This window comes from Aspergillus viridinutans, assembly GCF_018404265.1.
Source record: "Aspergillus viridinutans IFM 47045 DNA, scaffold_2, whole genome shotgun sequence".
Classification (NCBI taxonomy): Eukaryota; Fungi; Ascomycota; class Eurotiomycetes; order Eurotiales; family Aspergillaceae; genus Aspergillus; species Aspergillus viridinutans.
The window spans coordinates 4,048,173-4,066,161 of NW_025091218.1; the positions used below are offsets into that span (position 1 = coordinate 4,048,173).

The following is a 17,989-nucleotide window of genomic DNA, read 5'->3' on the forward strand; positions in this document are numbered from 1 at the left end:
TTACAAATCAATAACTCTGTAGACGAACAGATCACCTTCTAAATCATAACTTGGCCTTCTCTTCCTTCTCTTTCTTCTGCCAACTCTTTCGCGTCGCAAAGTTCACTGCCAGGTTCCAAGCCGCGATGCCTACACCCAACGGCGGTGCCAGCAACAGAACCCACGCCCACCACTTCGGGCTGGATGCTCGGATCGTCTCCATCGCCTTACTGACCTCCCTCTCCAGGTCTGCCTTATCCCCATCATTCCACACAATAACCCCCCTCGCCGACCCAGTCCCCCGAAACTCCGCCTTCTCAACCTTCCCACGAACATCCCCCTGACTCCTCACCCTATTCTCCGCATCCTCAGCCGATAAATGCGGATCCCGCGCACGCAGCCGCGCCATCTGCACCGCCGGATCCCTCACGCCCACAACCACCACCGTCCCACAGATCAAATCCATCCCACTCTCAAACAACAGCGGCACGTCAAGCACAACGGCCCAGTGGCCGCGCACATAGTAGTACATCAGCGCCTTGTAGATCTCCCACCGCACCGCGGGGTGCACGATCTTGTTGAGGATCATGCGGTCGCGCTTGCGCTCCTCGCTGGTCCCGAACACGCGCCGGCCGAGCGCGGGCCGGTTCAGTGGTCGGTGTGAACCCGTTGGATCATCGTCTGAAGCTGGGAGGAGGAGGTCGGGCGTGCTGGGGCCGAAGTAGTTGACTATTGCTTTGTAGGCTGGGGTGCCTGGTTCGACGACCTGGCGGGCGAGAAGGTCTGCGTCGATGATGGGGAGGGAGTACGGGGGTGAGGAGAGCAGGGTTGAGACGGTTGATTTGCCGGTTGCGATGGAGCCGGTTAGGCCGATTATGAGCATTTTGGGGGGTTTGGTGCTCCGGTAGACAGAGGGGGAGATTGTGCTCTGGCGGAGGTGAGGTGGGTCGACGTGGGATAAATCTATTGTCTATTGTCGGATGGGCTCATGAGTTGTTGGATTAATTGAGCATGTAGGTCGTAAGGATGCTGTTGTTATGAATGATGACGTTGAATATCTACAAAGAAGAGTTGGAGGAGCTTTCGGGATGCGGGGACTCCCGTCAACCTCGGCCGAAGTACCTTTGTGCAAGCTGCTGGCTATCACGTTTACAACTGGGCTTGGTAGGAAGAGTTGACTGATATTTGAGTTCTCATGCATGTCTTTCATAAGAGTAAATAGGTATCATCGAGAAGGATATTACAAAACTATCATCATACTTTTCGTGAGGCTGCACAGGTTCGTACAGAACAGCCTATGTGGTTCCGGCAATTCAAGGCTTCAAGGGAATCGAGACACCAAACTTCTCTCAGAATCGATCGTATCTGTGACGACAAATCCAGCCCCTGAAGATGATGTACCGGAGCGCGGCCATGTCAATTAAGCTCCCCTAGAGCTCGAGGACGTTCCATTGGTTGACTTAGACTGGCACGTCCCTTGAGCCAGCTTGCAGTACAGCCAGAATGAACCAAAGTCGAGTCCAGCTCTCAGCGGGTGCAGCACTTCTACTCTCCAGCCGCGGCAGTACGGTGAAGTCTGCTTCTTAAGAGCACAGGTACTCGACAAAGGACCGGAGCTAACTCAGATAGCAGTAGCAAATCTAAGCTTAGGCTGGAAGTCCTGTACTGGGATCTTGCTGCTGGCCCTTCCAACCTATGTACGGCCAACCCTGTGGAAGAGTTGAGTAGGGCGGCAGCACATAGCGCCCAGCGCATTCCCTTTCGTTTGGACATGTCAGATCGCATAAACCGAACACCTTGCAATAGCATTCTTCCGCCGTGGGGCAGTGTACTGGTCCCTGGCCAAAGATCACTGATAGCTGTTAGCACCGCGTTTGCTTTTTAAAGACACTCTGACTCAGGGGTCGGGGAACCTACTATGCCATGAGTACTCCATTATTCGTCCACTGAGATCATCCTTGAGGGGCGTCTCAGCCAACCATTTCCTGAACCGCACATAGTCACTCTTGGGCCGTTCGCGGACCTTCCAGCTTGTGACTCCAAACTGCGCGCAGCATGACACTCCAACCTCGTCTGGTACGTCAACCCCAGGAAACAGCTCGATGAAGCCCTTTTTGAAATACTCCCCCGCATGCACGTCGTCACGGTGCGTATCGGTGTGTGGGTGGATCTCCGCCGGACATCCGAGAGTCCAAGCACAGCGCACATTGACATAGCCTTGCTTTTCGAGATAAGGCACTTGGAAACGACGAAGCATCGGAACTCCATCATAGTAGGGATCGTCGTTGTGCCATTGATAGCGCTGCGAGTGGATGAAAAGCATCACGTCGGGTAGGTGGTCATAATTATCAATTATGTATCTATCATCCGCCGTCAGAACTAGCCTTCACGCAATAAGGTAACGGACCGAAGCAAAGCACATACGTCAAATATACCATGGACTCCCGTCCTTTGTTCTGCGCCACGGTCAACTCCGCATTCCTATCGTCGACCACGTAGACACTCTTATGCCAGTCGGGGAAATTCTCGAACAACCATGAGGTATTATCACTCTTCATGCTCGCGACCACCATATCTTTCTCAATTCTCTTGTTGTCGTGCGACGGGGATGCCTGCCCCGAACGCGAGTCCCGGTTCGCCCCTTCACCGTGTACCGCATTATGAACCGAGACCGCCGACTCTCGGTCTCCGGAACTTTTCGAAAAGAACAGAAAGTATAGAGCGTAGACGATGAGAATTGTGACGAGGATCGCCTTTTCCTTACTGCGACGGCGCGGGCTCTGGACTCCGCCGCCGAAGAACAGCATGGTTGCAGACGTAGATGAGTCCCTGAGAGTAGGGCTTTAGGGCAATTCCGCTATTACTGATCACAGAAAGAGTATCAGCAGCATGGAGCAGCGACCATCGCGGCGTGTTGAAGAGATGTTGAGAATGCGCAGAGTCGGCTGCCCGGCGGAGTTGGACAGGCTTCGAGGGTGGATTCAATTGCGTAAAGACATTCAAAAGGAATGGGCGCTACTGGTCGTTAATCATGACAGAATTAATATTAGATTCAAACAAATGAGCTCTCAGTAAGAATGCACTCCGTCGAGCCAGCTTTCACCACCCGATGATCAGAGCGAGTGGACGAAGCCGGGGATAAACTCCAGGTGTCCAAGTCCAAACCAAACAAACTTCCCCAGAGCCACACATGTCCACTATGTGGATCCAGAGATCTGTAACTCTGTACAGTTTATTTCTACCAATTTGACATGATCATGAGGAAAACTCCATTAGAAACTGGTTGCATTGGCAAAAATAGGTCATCAATGTCATTTCCTCATTCATGAGCCCAAGCCTAAGCTATCCCGGCCCTTTTATACTATCCAAAAGATGTTTATATACTGCGCTTATGGACAACCATCAATATGGCCAATATACCAATTATGGGCCTCAACGCTGGTAAAATCCTCTCCCGCATTTCCAGCGCTTGAGTCAATTCCCTGGACGACCGTGATATCAGACGTCGTGACAGGCGCGTCGTCGCCGCTCGTGATCCAGTACTCCGGGCTAATGTGGCTGAAGCCAAAGGCTCGGGGCGGGAGTCTGGGGACAATATCGTTTGTGTGTGTGACACGGTAATTGGAACTCTGTGCGGTGATGAATGTTGCCAAGGCCGTGTTTCCAACACGGGGTGATCCATATCCATACTTCACAAACCAATTAGTCCCATTACGCCCTTACATAAGTTGGCAAGGGATGACTTACCAGCTGAACGGGTATCCCGGCTTTCCGCAACGTAGCAGCCCCCAGTGTTGCAAGAGCAGCGCCAAAGCTATGTCCAGTAAAAACAATTGTATAGCCAGGGTAGGCTGCAACGGCAGAGTTGAGCTCGGTCGTCAGCGCATTGGCAACGACTTCCCAGGACTTCCAGAATCCCGAATGTACCGAGCATCCGCTGCAAACATCACTGATACTCTCCAGACCGAAGTCCAGATTCGCAATCCAGGTGTCTATCGTGCGACTTCCTCTGAAAGAGACCACAAGCAGCTTGTTTGTGGTGTCTGCAACCAAGAAGCCTGCCACGTCTCCATACGAGGAGGAACTACCAGCTCTGTTAGATATGCAAGCTACTCATGCATGGGATCGACCTACTCGTAGAACTCTGAAAGGGTCTTGGTGTTGGCTGCCTCGACCAGCGGACAGTTCCCAGTAGAGCACGTCAGCTTGGTGCCCGTGGAATTGATATTGTTGGTACAATAAGAGGCAGCAGAGTATTGTGCAAACAATGACAATTCTTGCAGCACCGACGAGGACACAGCTACTTAACAGTTAGCACCACACATAGCTCAATCTTAGGAAGCGTCGGACATACCTCGCTCCGCCAACCTTGCTGGCGCCGCAGCACCCAGCGCAGCAAACGCCGCAACAGCCAGCGTACAGACAGACTTCAATTGGATCATAATGCCGAGCCTATACTCAAGACAACCCTTTCAGAGATAATGTAGGCAGACTCTGCGCGATAGGCCCCCAGAAGACGACGCGACACCTGGATACCCATCCTCAGCGATCCTGAAGGAATGCGGAGAATTTATACTCTGCCGGAGCCCACATAACCACTCATAGCCGTCCTCTCCACTCTCCAATGTTATCCCGACTTGCTTGTCAGCCGAGGGCATTCCTCGCGAACAATCCAGGGCGGGGTAGGCCCAGTCAGCCCTCAACCAACCGGCATCATTGCAAACAAGGGGCGGCGCTTCTCTCGGGCAATCTGACACATTCCTGGTGACTTCCCCATTCCTCGCTGACTCAAATAGGATGTTGGCCCGTTCGCCGACCATGGAAAAAAGAAAGTAGTATCTGCTAGGTACTACTCCGTATGCACCAATGGCGGGACCATCCCCGCATCCTGCAGAAGCCCCAGCCGTTCCAAAGACCAGAAAGGTGTGAAGAACGCGGAGATCAGTAAACCAGGCTTGACAATGTGGACCTGATTGGTCGAATTGTGGTTTTCCAAGGAACGTAGTCCCTCGGTGCCCGGCCTCCGGCAAGAGAAATCAATCAATAAACTTCGTGCCTGACTCTTTAGCAGTGACGAGTGACGAGAAAGATGGCTGGCGGCTAGCGAGAAATGGCTCACGCCAAGTTCCAGGCCAAATCATCCTACTCCGTGATACTGAGGAATTATCCCGGCGGTGTGAATGGTCGATTGCATGAGATAGCAACTGAATGGTGGAAGATTTCCTCGTTGCTTTCCCTGGCGCAGGGGAATGGCCAACCATATGGATTGTCTTATATGAGGTGTCGTCACGGAGCATGCATGACGCAGACTGAGCCTTGATATCTAAAGTAGATAGCGTCGGCATATAAATTCCAGCAGTCCTCATGACCAGGTAGGAGCTGTGGAGCACATGAAGCCGAGACTCGAGATAATTGACTTGCCGCGTATATGCAATGCAACACTACATATGCCGTCCCGCCTTGACCACTACGTGGTGAGGTACTTTCCACGTGGTACTAGAGTGTACGAGGCTACTCTGGGATCCCTTCCAGCTTTCTTCTAGACACGAACATCTGTGATTCACTGACAAGCCTGATTTTGACTTCTAAAGGACACCTCAAACCCCATCAATTGATGCTCGAGATGCAAATTATCCGTAATACCCAGGGAAGTAAAGAAAGAGGAAAAAGAAAAGCATACATTCGCTCCTTGGAACGCCGACCATGTACATTAAGAAATCATATCTGTCTTTGATGGCAAAGCTAGATGGGAATTACTAGGCGAGGGAGTTTCACTGCTGTAATCGAATCAGTTTCTACGCTTGATGTCCAAGAAGGCAATTGAACCAGAAAGATATTATGTCAACATACCGGACCATTCAATGGGCTGCAGGGCCCTTGGTGGGCTTTAATGCTATCACTGCGCGTTTTCCCCTCCATTCTCCGCACCTTCAGTGTAGTCCGTCATACCAGCGTCCTGCCCGTCGTTGGTTTCGCCAACGAGAACCTTGGTCCGCAGGGTCTGGTGCTCGGGCAGAGGCGCCCCGGGTGTGGCCGCGACAACATTGTCGTTCTCGTCAACAAACTCAAAGTTATAGCGGGATAGCAGATGCGGAATGGCAGAGAGTTGCGGGCCGTAGCGCGCCGTATTGTCGTACAGCTCGAATAACGGCACAGCGAGCAGCTTCATGTTCTTCGGGACCGAGAGGACCTCTATCATGTTGCGGCTGGTTAGAACTCTCCTAAAAAGTCGAAGAAGGCCTAGTGAAAATCTGCAAACTTACTCTTCTTAGGCAGCTGAATGAAGTACAACTTCTTACACTCCTTAGGCCGCGTAACGTGTCCGGGGAGAAAGGGATACATGAAAGTCTCGAAATTCGGCCGCCACCACTGCGCAAGCGTATCACCGATCTCCCAGTCTTCATTGACGCCTTCCCCTGAGAATTGGGACCCCACCGGCGCCAGACGCTCGTTCAGTCGCTTCTTGAATCCTTCAACCTCGTCATCCTCGAAGTGAAGATAGTCACCTGGTCTTTAGCACGCGGAGCATTAGTTTAAGTTCGTTCGCTGAGTCTGGGTAACAGTTTCGAGTTGGCGCTCGAGACGAGCCCAGCTCGAAACCTAGCACGACGTACAGCTTGAAGAATGCATTGGCGATCTGCAGCATCAGAACATGAGGATGGTTGTGTTCATGGCAGACAAGGACACCCTCGCAGGTTCGGCGCATGCCATGTTTCACGTAATGTTCCTCCAGACGCTTTAAACGAGCTAGGACTGAGGGATCCTCTTCAGGTTGTGTCTCCTTGGTACCGAATGTGTAATTGGAAAGGGGGTATAAACGGATAGTTTTGGGTTGCTGTGCGGAGAAGTCCTTGGGACTGATAGGTCTGATAGAAGTTATACAATCAGTATAAATGACGAGCGCAAAGGAAGACAGGCAATAGAGCCCCAAGGCTTAAAGAGGACAGGGTCCAAGCCAGACTCACGGATGAGAGCTTCGCATCGATGTCGCTGTAGTTGTTGACATTTTGAGGAAAGTATATTAACAGGATCCAAATTTGTTTTCTGTCGTCCAGCAGGCGAGAGGTTCCTTTGGAATTGGAGGTGTTTATATGTAGCTTGCTTGTCGCATGTCGAAGCTCTGTTATTGCGCAGATCGGAGCTGTCCCGCGAAAACGTTCGGCCGGATTCCGAGACATTCCTAAAACCTAACTACGTGAGACCAACCTTCGATGTCGACCACTGAATCAGATTTGTCTTCGGTAGATATTCCTGAGATGTCATTCATATCGGGGAATATCCGCGAGATTGGCGACTATCCCGGCACAGTCTAACAAACGACGCTGTAGAGGTCAAAGGTAGTATTGACGAGTCAGGGAAAGCACTACGCTACACGGCAGTCTTTCGAATGAGGGTTGGATCAATTCAAGGATTCCTCGTTGCTACAGCATACCCTTGCAGTCTCCAGTGTACAGTAGAGAGCCTTCGTAAGAGGAAAAGAAGTACATTGTATAGCAAGTCCAAAGAGTTCGACAGAAACGAGGGAATGCAAAACTCCACTATTCAATCGCCTGCCATCATCACGCATTGAAGTTGTCCAAGATAGCCAGATCCTTGATCTTCTCCCAGATTGCATCGATCCGCTTCACAGCATCTGCACTGAGAGGACCCCTCTGGATCGCCGCGACCGTCTCCTCAAACTGACTGATCTTAGAGGCTCCGACCAAGACCGCATCCCCTAGATTTTGGCGAATATGCGAATGGAAGAAGACCCACCGGTAGGCCAGCTCTGCCTTGGTGATTCCCTCCGCGGCCGCAATCTCAGCCCAATCATCCAGCGCCTCCAGCATTGCAGGCTTATTGTACAGCTTATTATAGACCTGGCCAACCATACTGTTTGGATCCCAGCGTCCCTCGCCGCCAGCGAGGAGCTGCTCTTTCGTCTTGGTCAGAAACCCACCGGCAATGGGGCTGTACGCGTAGAAGCGGATGTTGTTTTCCCGGAGGACGGGCAGTAACTCCGTCTCGATCCGGCGGGCTATGGCGTTGTAGTTGCCCTGGTAGACGGAAGGGAGGACGTAGCCCTTCTCCTTGGCGATGCGGACGACCTCCTGCACCTCCTCCGGGCGGAAATTCGACAGACCAAAGTGCTTGAATTTTCCTGCCTTGTGGAGCTCGTTGATGCCCGCGAGGGTTTCCTCGAGGGGGACCTCGCGGTCCGGCGCGTGAATATAGTAAACGTTCACCTATGATCGCGGTCAGTCCGTGCAATGCAAGTCAGATGAGAAATGGAAGCGAGCTTACACTATCCGTGCCCAGCTTTTGGAGACTCTCGTTGCCGACTTTGATCACCTGGTCTTTGGTGGAGGTTCCGGGGACGAAGCCACCAGCGACCTTGGTGTCAATGACGAAGCGCTTCGCGGCATTGGTTTGTCCCAAGAGTTCCTCGCTTGTGCCGTAGATCTGTGCGGTGTCGATGGCCTTGACGTTGTTCCGTTCCAGGACTTGAAGGAACTCTTCCACCTTCTCCGGGGTGGACCACGCAGGACTACCGAAGAGACCACCGCCAAAAATTATCTGGGCGTGAGAACTGGCCATTGTGTATTACGATCAAGGGGATTGCCTGAAGCAGATCTGATTCTGAAGAAGATAGTGTAGATGTATATGTTGATGGATTGAATCTGTCATGGAAAACGTCAATCGGCTTGGTATTTATACATTGCTCAATGGCCAAAGTTGCGTGGGAACTTGGACATTATCCAATTGTAAAGTCCGCTGATCAAGCTTATCTCCATACATGAAGTGTCTGAATCGTCAATTCGATTGCAAGAGATGGAGCCATTGTACATGAAGTAACCAATTGTAGTGGTCTAGGATGGAAGAAGATGATGATGCAATGGAGAAATGGAGAGGTAATCGGATTTGAAATCAACCTTGAATACGACTCGGCCAATCACTGCACGATCTGCGTAGCCTCTACGGGGTCACCTACTTTTAACTAAATGCTTAGGACAAGCTGCAGTACTAGTAGCTATAAGGTGGCGAGGTCCCTTGCCTATACGATGGGCCCAATCAATGTCCTTAATACTTGGAGCCTATTCTTACATCCGAATTCCGAGTTGCATACGGACTCATTATTGATCACTTTGACACCATCGGTAACGGATGGCTTTGCTCCCGCACTGTTTGCTAGCCATCTGATCTTGATTTGTAATGAAGGTCCGACATAGAAGCATCCAGAAGATCTTCTGTGAGTTGAAGACGGGTTAGGAGGCGGTCGGGCTTGATCAAATCATGGTATACTGTTAGAGAGCATGACAAGTTACAATTAAGATACACTAATCCAATATTATGGGACCATCTTCACTATAGTCTAGCAATCTAAATGAATAGTATATTTGTGATACAATTGCCCAACTCTTAGCTGCATCTACCAAACCTGGAAGCACCATGAACCCCCGGAAATGCCGACCTCATGCAACATACCCAGCAAATGCTTAATAGGTTGAATTAAATCACATCTATCACAAACACCGGAGAATTATACTTCTGAAAAGATATCAGAGCTTGGCGTCGAAATCCTCAAACTCGCTAATATCTGTGACCGCGATGGGTCCAGCGCTCATAACCATGCGTGCCTTGAACTCGGGCACGTTGGTGATGTAGGTCACCTTCCGATCAGTCTTGGACTTGACAACACCATCAGTCACGGGTTTGGAGTCCTGGTCGGCAGTTTCAATGCCAAGTTGCTTCACATGCAGACCAATGTTCTGTCGGGCTTGCTCAAGCACCGGTGCTGTCTGCTGCTCCGATAAGCTCATCTCAGAGTGCAAGAACTCCTTCAAGACAGCGAGAATCTGATCTGTGTTACTACCGGAGAGACCAGCGCTCTCAAATACAGAGCCCAGGCGGCTCGTATCCACGGCAAAGCCGGCGCTCTCCAATTGCTTTCCAAGTAGAGACACCAGCCGGGACTGCTGGTCTTTGCCTTCAACTTTGGGTTGCGCACCCCCTTGAGCATTTAGATAGATGGAAAGTTTACCCCGGGTGGGCGAGCGAGGGTCAATAAGCCGCTTATAAAAGTCCACGATATCAGCCTTAGTCAAAGCCCTGACGTTGGCCGCATCGCTTTCATTCTGTAAGAAGTCGAAATATTCCGAGCCGATGTGACTCCAGAACCGCGATGTCTCGGAGCTCAGATTCTTGAGTTTCTCCAGTCTCTTGTTGATCACGCTTCGCTTGTGACCCTCAAAATCCTTATCGGACATATTGTTCAATGTCTCTCCTGTTTGAATGAGGAAGTTATCGATACGTGACTCGAGATACTCGGCCGTACGCTCACTCTGGATAATGACTCGGTAACCAATGGTGGTGGCGGAATAGCGTGCACCACTCCAAACAACGTATCCAAGCTGCTCCTTGCTTCGAAGTTGATCAAAAGCAGGTTCATCTGTCATCTGTGCAAACAGCAAGAGCTTTGCTCGGAGCACATCATCTGTGATACTTCCAACATAAACATAATACTCAATGCAGTGGTTGATATTTGCGGGGTCTCGGAGCGTGCGTTCGTAGACATAATTGCTTCCAGGAGGGATGATAATGTTTCGCCTCACGTGCCACTGTGACTGGGGCAGAGGGCGGCTATGCAGAATGTTCTCCACCACGTCTGTCATCTTAAGGGCATCCTCCTTGTACAGGTTGCCATGCGCTAGGACCTCAATATGATTCTGGCTGAGTAGCTGGGGGAAGAAGTTCGCGATATCCCCCGGTTCGATATGCTCCAATTCAGCAGCGTATTGTTCGTTGATCCATGTCTTCTCAGAGGTCAAATATCTGGTATAATCACCGACCTGATAGAACGGCTGTTGATACTCTGCGTTGCGATATCCCCGAGACAAGCGTTCCTTTATGATGTGGAAGCGATTCGGATCGACAGCCAAGTCGCGCATGCTCGTAAATACTTTTTCCAGCAGAACAGCCATCTTGTCGTTGTACCCTCCAACAGACACGTCCAATCCGAAGACACTGGCGGAGAGGTGATAGTCAAGCCCAGCAAGTTCAGCGTCGTACGAATATTCCACCAAAGCATCCTTGACAAGTTCGCAATACAGCTTCGATTTCACCAAGTTAGCAGGGGTGGCCCACGCTAGCGGGTTTCTGAGCGTGATATGGACAGTGCCTTTGGGTACCCAGAAACGGTCATCTTTCTTGAACCAGAGGCGCACATGGTCATCATGACGAATGAGCTTGGGTGTCTTTGCTGGCTCTGATACTTCTTTCTTCTCCACCGAGAGTCTAGTTGGAACGAACTCGTTCTTGTGGGGCATATGAAGCTCAGACAGTCTAGTCTCTGGAGTGGTAGTCAAGGCTTTTCTGATGTCGGCCATGAAGTCCTGGGGTATTTTTCCAACTTTGTACTCGGTACCGTACCACTTCTCCTTGGAGTCCCAGTCTCCCGGATACTCCTGAGAGACAATAATCAGCCGGAAGTTGTCAGGCTGAAGGTATGACAAAGCCTCCTTGATAAGGTCGGGGTCGAACTTGCGCAGGAGGGAACCACTGAGAAGCCATTCTCTGGGAAGGGGCTTCTGCATGACGCTACTCAGTCGACTGGTGAATCGACTGGCAGGGGATTTTTGTTTGAAGCGGAATTCAACCTCGGCCAAGTTCTTCATCTCATCGAAAACCCACTGCTGCGGCTCCCTTTCCTTCAACATCGCGATATACTGGAAGACCACCTTGGCTACCTCTCGGTACTGCTGCAATCCCTCTTTCGTCAAACGAATCGAGATGGTGAAAGCGGCTGATCCAGGACAGATGGGCATGACGCCGGCAGACAACCCGTTGGCCCATCCCTTCGCCTTGATATAAGCCAAAATGCTGCCAGGTCCTTCGTGGCCAATCAGGTGACTGATATACCGACTTGGTTGATACTCGTAGAGGGTCTCCTCATCCAGGAATGGGAAGTAAATGTCCAAAGAGCGGGTGTCCATGACGGGCTTAGCGAAGATTTGAATCCCCAAATCCTCGTCCCTCCAGGGTTGAGCATCGTCCCATCGATTTTGCGGCAAGTCCTTGTTCTCCACTTCGGAGAACAGCTCCTCGACCCATTTCTCAAGCTCATCCAAAGACTCTCGCCCGAGCACACATAATCTCATTCGGTTCGCTGAATAGTGCTTCTCGTAGAACTTGATAAATTCGCTGCGAACTTCTAAGCCGCGTTGCTGAGGGTCCTCCTTCAGGGTCTTGAGGTTACCCGTGGAGAAGTGGTGATAAGGATGGCCGGGGTTGGACAATGATTTGTTCAACTGCATCAAGCGCCATAAATCACTCTGGAGGTTCTTCTTGTTCTCCGAATCCACCGCACGCAGCTCGCGATCTAAAGTAGACTCCAAGAAAAGCGGAGACACAAAGAACTGCGCGAAGCGATCGAGCGCTCCATACAGAGGGGACGAGGGCTCGGAAGTGTCTGACTCCGCTAACGCATCGGCGCCGTTGGTTGTTCCGTTGGTCGTTCCGTTAGTTGAGCCGTCAGTTGAGTCGTCAGTTGAGCCGTTAGCTGAGCCGTTAGTTGCGCCGTTGGTCAAGGATTGGCCGTTGGGCTTCCCATCTCCCGAGTCGGCCGTAGCAGAGACCTCAAAAAAATAATTCGTCTCGGTAGCTGCTGTGTATGCATTCGACGAGCCAGAATGAGAGGCAAGATATTGATTGTAGGCATTTTCTTTCGGGAACTATCAGGATGGCAACGAAGTTAGTCACTTGAACTTCATCAACCGAAACCTGATATTCGACAAGTTTATTTGCAACCTACCTTTTTTGTTCCCATGAAGAGTAAATGCTCTACAGCATGAGCCATTCCTGGCATATCGTCTGCATCTGAAAAATTTCCCACATTGACATTGACGGATGCGCTAGCCTTGTCCGTTTCAGGATCATGGACTAAGAGCGCCTCCAGTTTGTTGGCCAAGCGAATAACTCGATAGGAGCGATCATCGAGCTCTGGCTTTTCCAAATGCTCCGTAATGCGTTCGATGGAGCCCATGGTGACGGCTGCAGCTGAGAAAGGAGCGAAAGTAGACCGGGGAAGGGAGTGAGGAGACCAACAGCGTGACAGCAGAGACTGAGGGCAATTCAAGCGACGACGTGGCGAAGAGGAGAAATGAGGGGCAATCGCCGTGGAGGCGATAGAAGGCACGAGTGAGAAGGGGCGAAGATAACCAGGATTGAAATAGAGGAAACCTCTAGAGTTCCACAGGCGGAGAGCTGTAGAGGACCTTGGAGGCATGCGATGCGCGAGGGTTGCCCAAGGGGAAAGCCGCTAGGGAATTGCAGGCGGAGTTTAAACAGTGGCCCCGGAGCTAGGTACTGGATTGCGCAACTACGCAAGGATAAAAAAGGCTGGGGAAAGGAGGAACAGTACGGACAAATTTATGGACGGAAAACAAAGGGCGATATGTACATGCAACTATGCAAAGTAAATTGAATTGAAGAAAGCAAACATCCAATGGAGATGAATCATGAGAATCACATATGAAGGTGATAAATAAAGAGAACCAAAACGGTGATGAGGATGATGATTGAGGGTTGACGACAGAACATCCCCATCCAGGAGGCGGTGAGGCATGATGCCTTGGGCAACCAGGCGGTGAACCAGTACGTACTCTTTCGCCATCCTTGAGGAATGTTGATCATCACGGGAGAGCGAACAGTGCTCAGATACTGGAAACATCAGTCAGTTTGAAATAATAAAATAAGTGTGTTTGCTGTGGATGCACTTCGTACGTCCAGTTACACTACTTATATTGGTTACAGGATCTTCAGGACCATGCCAATAGACGCTGTTAGCTTATAGCATTGTTTCTGTTATGAAAACATACCCTTGTCCAATTTGATATAGTATAGTGGATCTTTCCAACATGTCCACAACTGTTTACGCTCTTAGAAGGGCTATATTTCCTTGCCTAAGGCAGTGGCCCAGTGGGTAATCAAGAGACCATACATACATTCAGTCAGGAACTCTGGATTTCAGTTCTACAGTCAGTTATGTCTCTAAGCAGAGCTCATGTGTTTGCTATAATAAATAATGTTTGTGAACAAAGATATAGATATTATCTGTTTAGCGTTGCTCAAAATATGACAGAGCCCATGCATTGCACCCTTGGACGCACATCCCAGTTTATGCCTCTGATATATACAGGTAGTCAGCTGCGGATTTATACATCACTCAGTGGGTAAACCCTCAGCCAACGCAAGTCGAGACATCAAAGAATTGATCGAACAGGAGCTGTTTCTGAAATGTGTTCCTGCAGGTCTTTGTCTTCATGATTGATAGACACCAGAGATTGACCCTGGTATACTCAGAATGCTTATCTGCACAAAGCTTTATCATCTTCTTGTCCAGAATAGATGGAACTCAGCAACAACTTAGGACTCTAATTGAAGCTCGCTCAAGGATAGGTCCAAGGCCCTATTAAACAGCAGCGGAAAACCGATCCCTCAATATCGAACGCTTGTTAGGGTAGAATGCATAAATGCGTACCCCACCTTGAACTGATGACTGCGGAGAACCTGCATTATCATGTAGATCCATTACAGCACTGTCCGAGTTGAAACATCATCGACTAGATAGCAAGTACCAGATCAACCATCGCCATGGATATAGCGCAATCTCTCGGGGAGAACGGCTCCAACCAGCCCATCCGCTGCATCGACATGCACACCACCGGAGAACCCACCCGCATCGTCTACTCCGGCTTCCCAACCCTCTCAGGGACTCTCCTCGAGCAACGAGACCAAGCCAAACAGCAGCACGACCACATCCGCAAACGCCTGATGCTCGAACCCCGCGGCCACGACGGGATGTACGGCGCCATCATCCGCCCGGAGACCGAGCTGGTCTCGTCCGGAGCAGCCCACATCGGGGTCCTCTTCATCCACAATGAAGGGTTCTCGACCATGTGCGGACACGCGACCATCGCACTGGGTCGATTCCTCATCGACACGCACGACTACACTGTATTCCCGCGCCACGAGGAACTCGTCTTCGAGGCAGACACGCAGACCGTCCAACTGAACATCCACGCCCCCTGCGGTCTGGTGCGCGTGACGGTCCCCGTCACGGCTGATGGGCGAAAATCCGACCCCTCGCGGCCGGTGACGTTCCTATCCACGCCTGCATTTGCAACACGCATCCAGATGGCGGTCCCCATTGCGCCAGAGATCCGATGGCCCGAGCTGAGCGGCAGAGACTCCATCGTGCTGGATATCAGCTACGGCGGCGCATTCTACGCCATTATCCAGGCGAACGAGCTCGGCTTCGGCGGCGGCTTGCGGGAGCTGGACCTCGATGCAATGACGCGCTGCATCCAGAAACTCAAACCATATCTCATGAGGCTGCCGGAGGTTCAGGATGCGGTTCGGCATCCCCACGACCGGCGCCTATCGTTCCTATACTCGGTGATGGTTGTGGACCCGACGCTTGGTTTCCAACCGGATGGTGTGCAAGGTACAGAGACGGGTCTGTGCTACTTTGGAGAGAATCAGATCGACCGATCGCCGACGGGGTCGTGTGTAACAGCACGGATGGCGCTCGCTTATGCAAAGGGGGTAAGGTCTCTGGGTCAGCGTTGGGCGTATAACTCCTTGGTTTCGAATCATTTCGAGACAGGAGCTTTCAGCGCTGAGATTGTGGAGGAGGTGAGTATTGATGGAGTAGATGGTGGAGGTCTCAATGCAGTCATTGTCCAGGTCGAAGGTCAAGCGTTCTATACTGGGGCATCAGTGTTTGTGGTGGAGCACGGGGATGGAATATCGTCAAGCGGGTTTACAATGGAGAAGGTTTCCCTTGGCCGGGATACGAACTCTTAGCATGTTAAACGGCGGGATAGTTATACATGGCCTGCTATTAGGACATTTAGGATTTCCTTTGGATAGGCACATGGTAAGCCTTCAGATATATCTTCTTTCCTGTCATAAACTGAGGGGAATCTTATAGGACACATTCATCATTATGACTGAGCAAGCACCGTGTCACAAACTCTTAGGAGAATAATGTTCTCTGTTTATCAAAGTGTAACCGTTACCGAAGGAGCAACATACTTCATTCAAACATTATCCATTATGCCATGGAGACCTAACTCATAATCCAGGAAGGCGACTTTCACATAAATCACCACCAACTCATCCTAATCCCATTTCAGGCCCAACCCTGAATAGACCCAACTCAAACTAACAACTCTGCGCACAAAGCGTAAGCACAATATCCCCATCCGCTCCGCAGTTCTTGACCTGGCTACCACCAGGGGGGACGCCGTTCGCCCAGCAAATGGCCGGGCAGGTCGCTGTAGCCGGTTTCACGACAACAGCGCTCCCGGAGAACGGATCGCCGAAGACATCGCTCATGTCGTACCAGACGGTCTGGCCGTCGAGGGTATACGCGTAGTTGAGCTGGGGGCTGCCGTCGTAGAGCCCGTTGTCGGTACGGGTGATCTTGAGCGCGATGCCGCCGGACGCGGGATCGTGGTGCAGGGCCTCGGAGTAGGACTGGCCCGGCTGGATGGTCTGCTTGGGGCCGACGGAGCCGCCGACGGACCAGAGGTAGACTGGGGCGGCGCAGTTGTTTGTCACGACGGCATTGCCTACGGCTGAGGCCAGGGGGATGAGGGCCGCGAGGCTGAGGAGGGGGGTCGTGAAGTGCATGTTTGACTTTGGTTCTCAGGATGCTTGTTCTGAATTCGATGTGATGGTGAAGATGAAGATAGAGTGAGAGTCAAGGTGGTCGACGGGGTTCTTATAGATGGCGGTTTGCCATTCTCGAAGCTCATGATCCTCTGCTACCTCTGTTGGTTCCATGACATACTTTGTGATGGCAGACACCGCGAGCATTGCCATCTCGAGTCAAGTCATGACTGAGACATCTCGTGTTGAGTCTCATGGATCAAGGGCAAAGAACTGCACCTGGAGCCTCAGCATCGTCCGGTTCATCCGGCGCAATCATGCAATCAACCCCGGCCATACATCCTTCCATCCAAGACATTACCACAAAAGAGTCGAATCCCGTCCACTCATAATCTTCGTCGCTCATCGTAAGGCCACCGAACCTGAAAATCATCGCGACTCCTCCACTCACCTCCTCATTCCCCTGGTACTCCATTAGGCCCCATTACTAAAATTCCGAGTCAAAGTAGACCGCCGCCTCCAATGAGCAAACAGTCTCTCTCCAAAAGGGCATTAAGCATGCATGTCTCAACTTCCCAGATTCGGTTGGTCATATCAAGGTATCGAAGGATCTAGTAATGCAAGAGTAGTCACCTGCAAGTACCAGGACAACAGTCGGACTCTACCTGCCAAGGCAGTAAGCGAGGAGCGAAGCATCATTTGCTGAAGGAAATACCGCCCTCGGCCTGATTCGTTTAGATTCAACTGCCGACGAGGAGAATGATGTACCCCGCGGGGTTCCAACTGAGACAGTTACATCTGACTAACCTGTCAATAGTGGATCAGATCATCACGACTTGCCAGGAATCTAAAAATAAGTTGGGTTTCACGTTGGACTCTGGATGAACTGGCGAGCGAACCGCACTGCCATGCGCTGGTTGGTGAGGTGTCACCCGCGGCCCACCTCGGGAAGCCTTGCGTTCTCAGCTCGTATAGGGCTTTCTTTATTTTCTGCTCTTTTCTTTCGATGCATTTGGGACTTTTGCATTATCCATGGGTTGGGAGTTCAGTCTATCATCTGACCTGTAAGGATTGACGTTAAGTGTTGTTCTATGACTGCGTAACTGTAGGCGATTCCATGCAACATCCCAGTTGTTACTACAGTTGGACTGGAGACTTGAATATCAAATGGTGGAGAACAAGACACCTACAGACGTCATCTTACGCTAATATATCCATTACTTTCAAGGGAAAACTGCCTTGGTGGCGTTCCATTATGTCGCATCCCGCATTCAATGTGCTGAACCGAGTGAGACACCCTCGAGATCAAAGCTTCCTTCAAATCCGAGGGAGAAATAAGGAAAAAGAAAAGAGA

At 51.0% G+C, this 17,989-nt stretch overlaps 8 protein-coding genes across 8 annotated transcripts; 1 reads left to right on the forward strand and 7 right to left on the reverse strand.

Annotated features, from left to right (window-relative positions):
• Positions 1-43: 43 nt before the first annotated feature.
• Aspvir_004840 (putative dephospho-CoA kinase) lies at positions 44-862 on the reverse strand (the record flags this gene model as incomplete). The annotated part of the gene is made up of 1 exon (XM_043268062.1): positions 44-862. The coding sequence occupies one exon, from the start codon at positions 860-862 to the stop codon at positions 44-46; it is 819 nt and encodes a 272-aa protein (XP_043123997.1).
• Positions 863-1,625: 763 nt separating this feature from the next.
• On the reverse strand, positions 1,626-2,786 carry Aspvir_004841 (DUF3431 domain-containing protein; the record flags this gene model as incomplete). Its single annotated transcript, XM_043268063.1, has 3 exons — positions 1,626-1,672; positions 1,897-2,339; positions 2,404-2,786. 3 exons carry the CDS (start codon positions 2,784-2,786, stop codon positions 1,626-1,628), a joined length of 873 nt encoding a protein of 290 aa, XP_043123998.1.
• A 582-nt stretch (positions 2,787-3,368) lies between these two features.
• On the reverse strand, positions 3,369-4,421 carry Aspvir_004842 (lipase family protein; the record flags this gene model as incomplete). Its single annotated transcript, XM_043268064.1, has 4 exons — positions 3,369-3,668; positions 3,727-4,063; positions 4,114-4,279; positions 4,334-4,421. The coding sequence occupies 4 exons, from the start codon at positions 4,419-4,421 to the stop codon at positions 3,369-3,371; spliced, it is 891 nt and encodes a 296-aa protein (XP_043123999.1).
• A 1,454-nt stretch (positions 4,422-5,875) lies between these two features.
• Positions 5,876-6,985, reverse strand: Aspvir_004843 (cleavage and polyadenylation specificity factor subunit 5; the record flags this gene model as incomplete). Its single annotated transcript, XM_043268065.1, has 4 exons — positions 5,876-6,171; positions 6,243-6,490; positions 6,594-6,845; positions 6,945-6,985. 4 exons carry the CDS (start codon positions 6,983-6,985, stop codon positions 5,876-5,878), a joined length of 837 nt encoding a protein of 278 aa, XP_043124000.1.
• A 553-nt stretch (positions 6,986-7,538) lies between these two features.
• Aspvir_004844 (aldo/keto reductase family protein) lies at positions 7,539-8,556 on the reverse strand (the record flags this gene model as incomplete). Its single annotated transcript, XM_043268066.1, has 2 exons — positions 7,539-8,204; positions 8,263-8,556. 2 exons carry the CDS (start codon positions 8,554-8,556, stop codon positions 7,539-7,541), a joined length of 960 nt encoding a protein of 319 aa, XP_043124001.1.
• Positions 8,557-9,518: 962 nt separating this feature from the next.
• On the reverse strand, positions 9,519-13,243 carry Aspvir_004845 (a-pheromone processing metallopeptidase Ste23; the record flags this gene model as incomplete). The annotated part of the gene is made up of 2 exons (XM_043268067.1): positions 9,519-12,689; positions 12,770-13,243. 2 exons carry the CDS (start codon positions 13,241-13,243, stop codon positions 9,519-9,521), a joined length of 3,645 nt encoding a protein of 1,214 aa, XP_043124002.1.
• A 1,367-nt stretch (positions 13,244-14,610) lies between these two features.
• Aspvir_004846 (putative proline racemase) lies at positions 14,611-15,825 on the forward strand (the record flags this gene model as incomplete). Its single annotated transcript, XM_043268068.1, has 1 exon — positions 14,611-15,825. One exon carries the CDS (start codon positions 14,611-14,613, stop codon positions 15,823-15,825), a length of 1,215 nt encoding a protein of 404 aa, XP_043124003.1.
• A 360-nt stretch (positions 15,826-16,185) lies between these two features.
• Aspvir_004847 (putative BYS1 domain protein) lies at positions 16,186-16,656 on the reverse strand (the record flags this gene model as incomplete). The annotated part of the gene is made up of 1 exon (XM_043268069.1): positions 16,186-16,656. One exon carries the CDS (start codon positions 16,654-16,656, stop codon positions 16,186-16,188), a length of 471 nt encoding a protein of 156 aa, XP_043124004.1.
• Between the last annotated feature and the right edge of the window lie 1,333 nt (positions 16,657-17,989).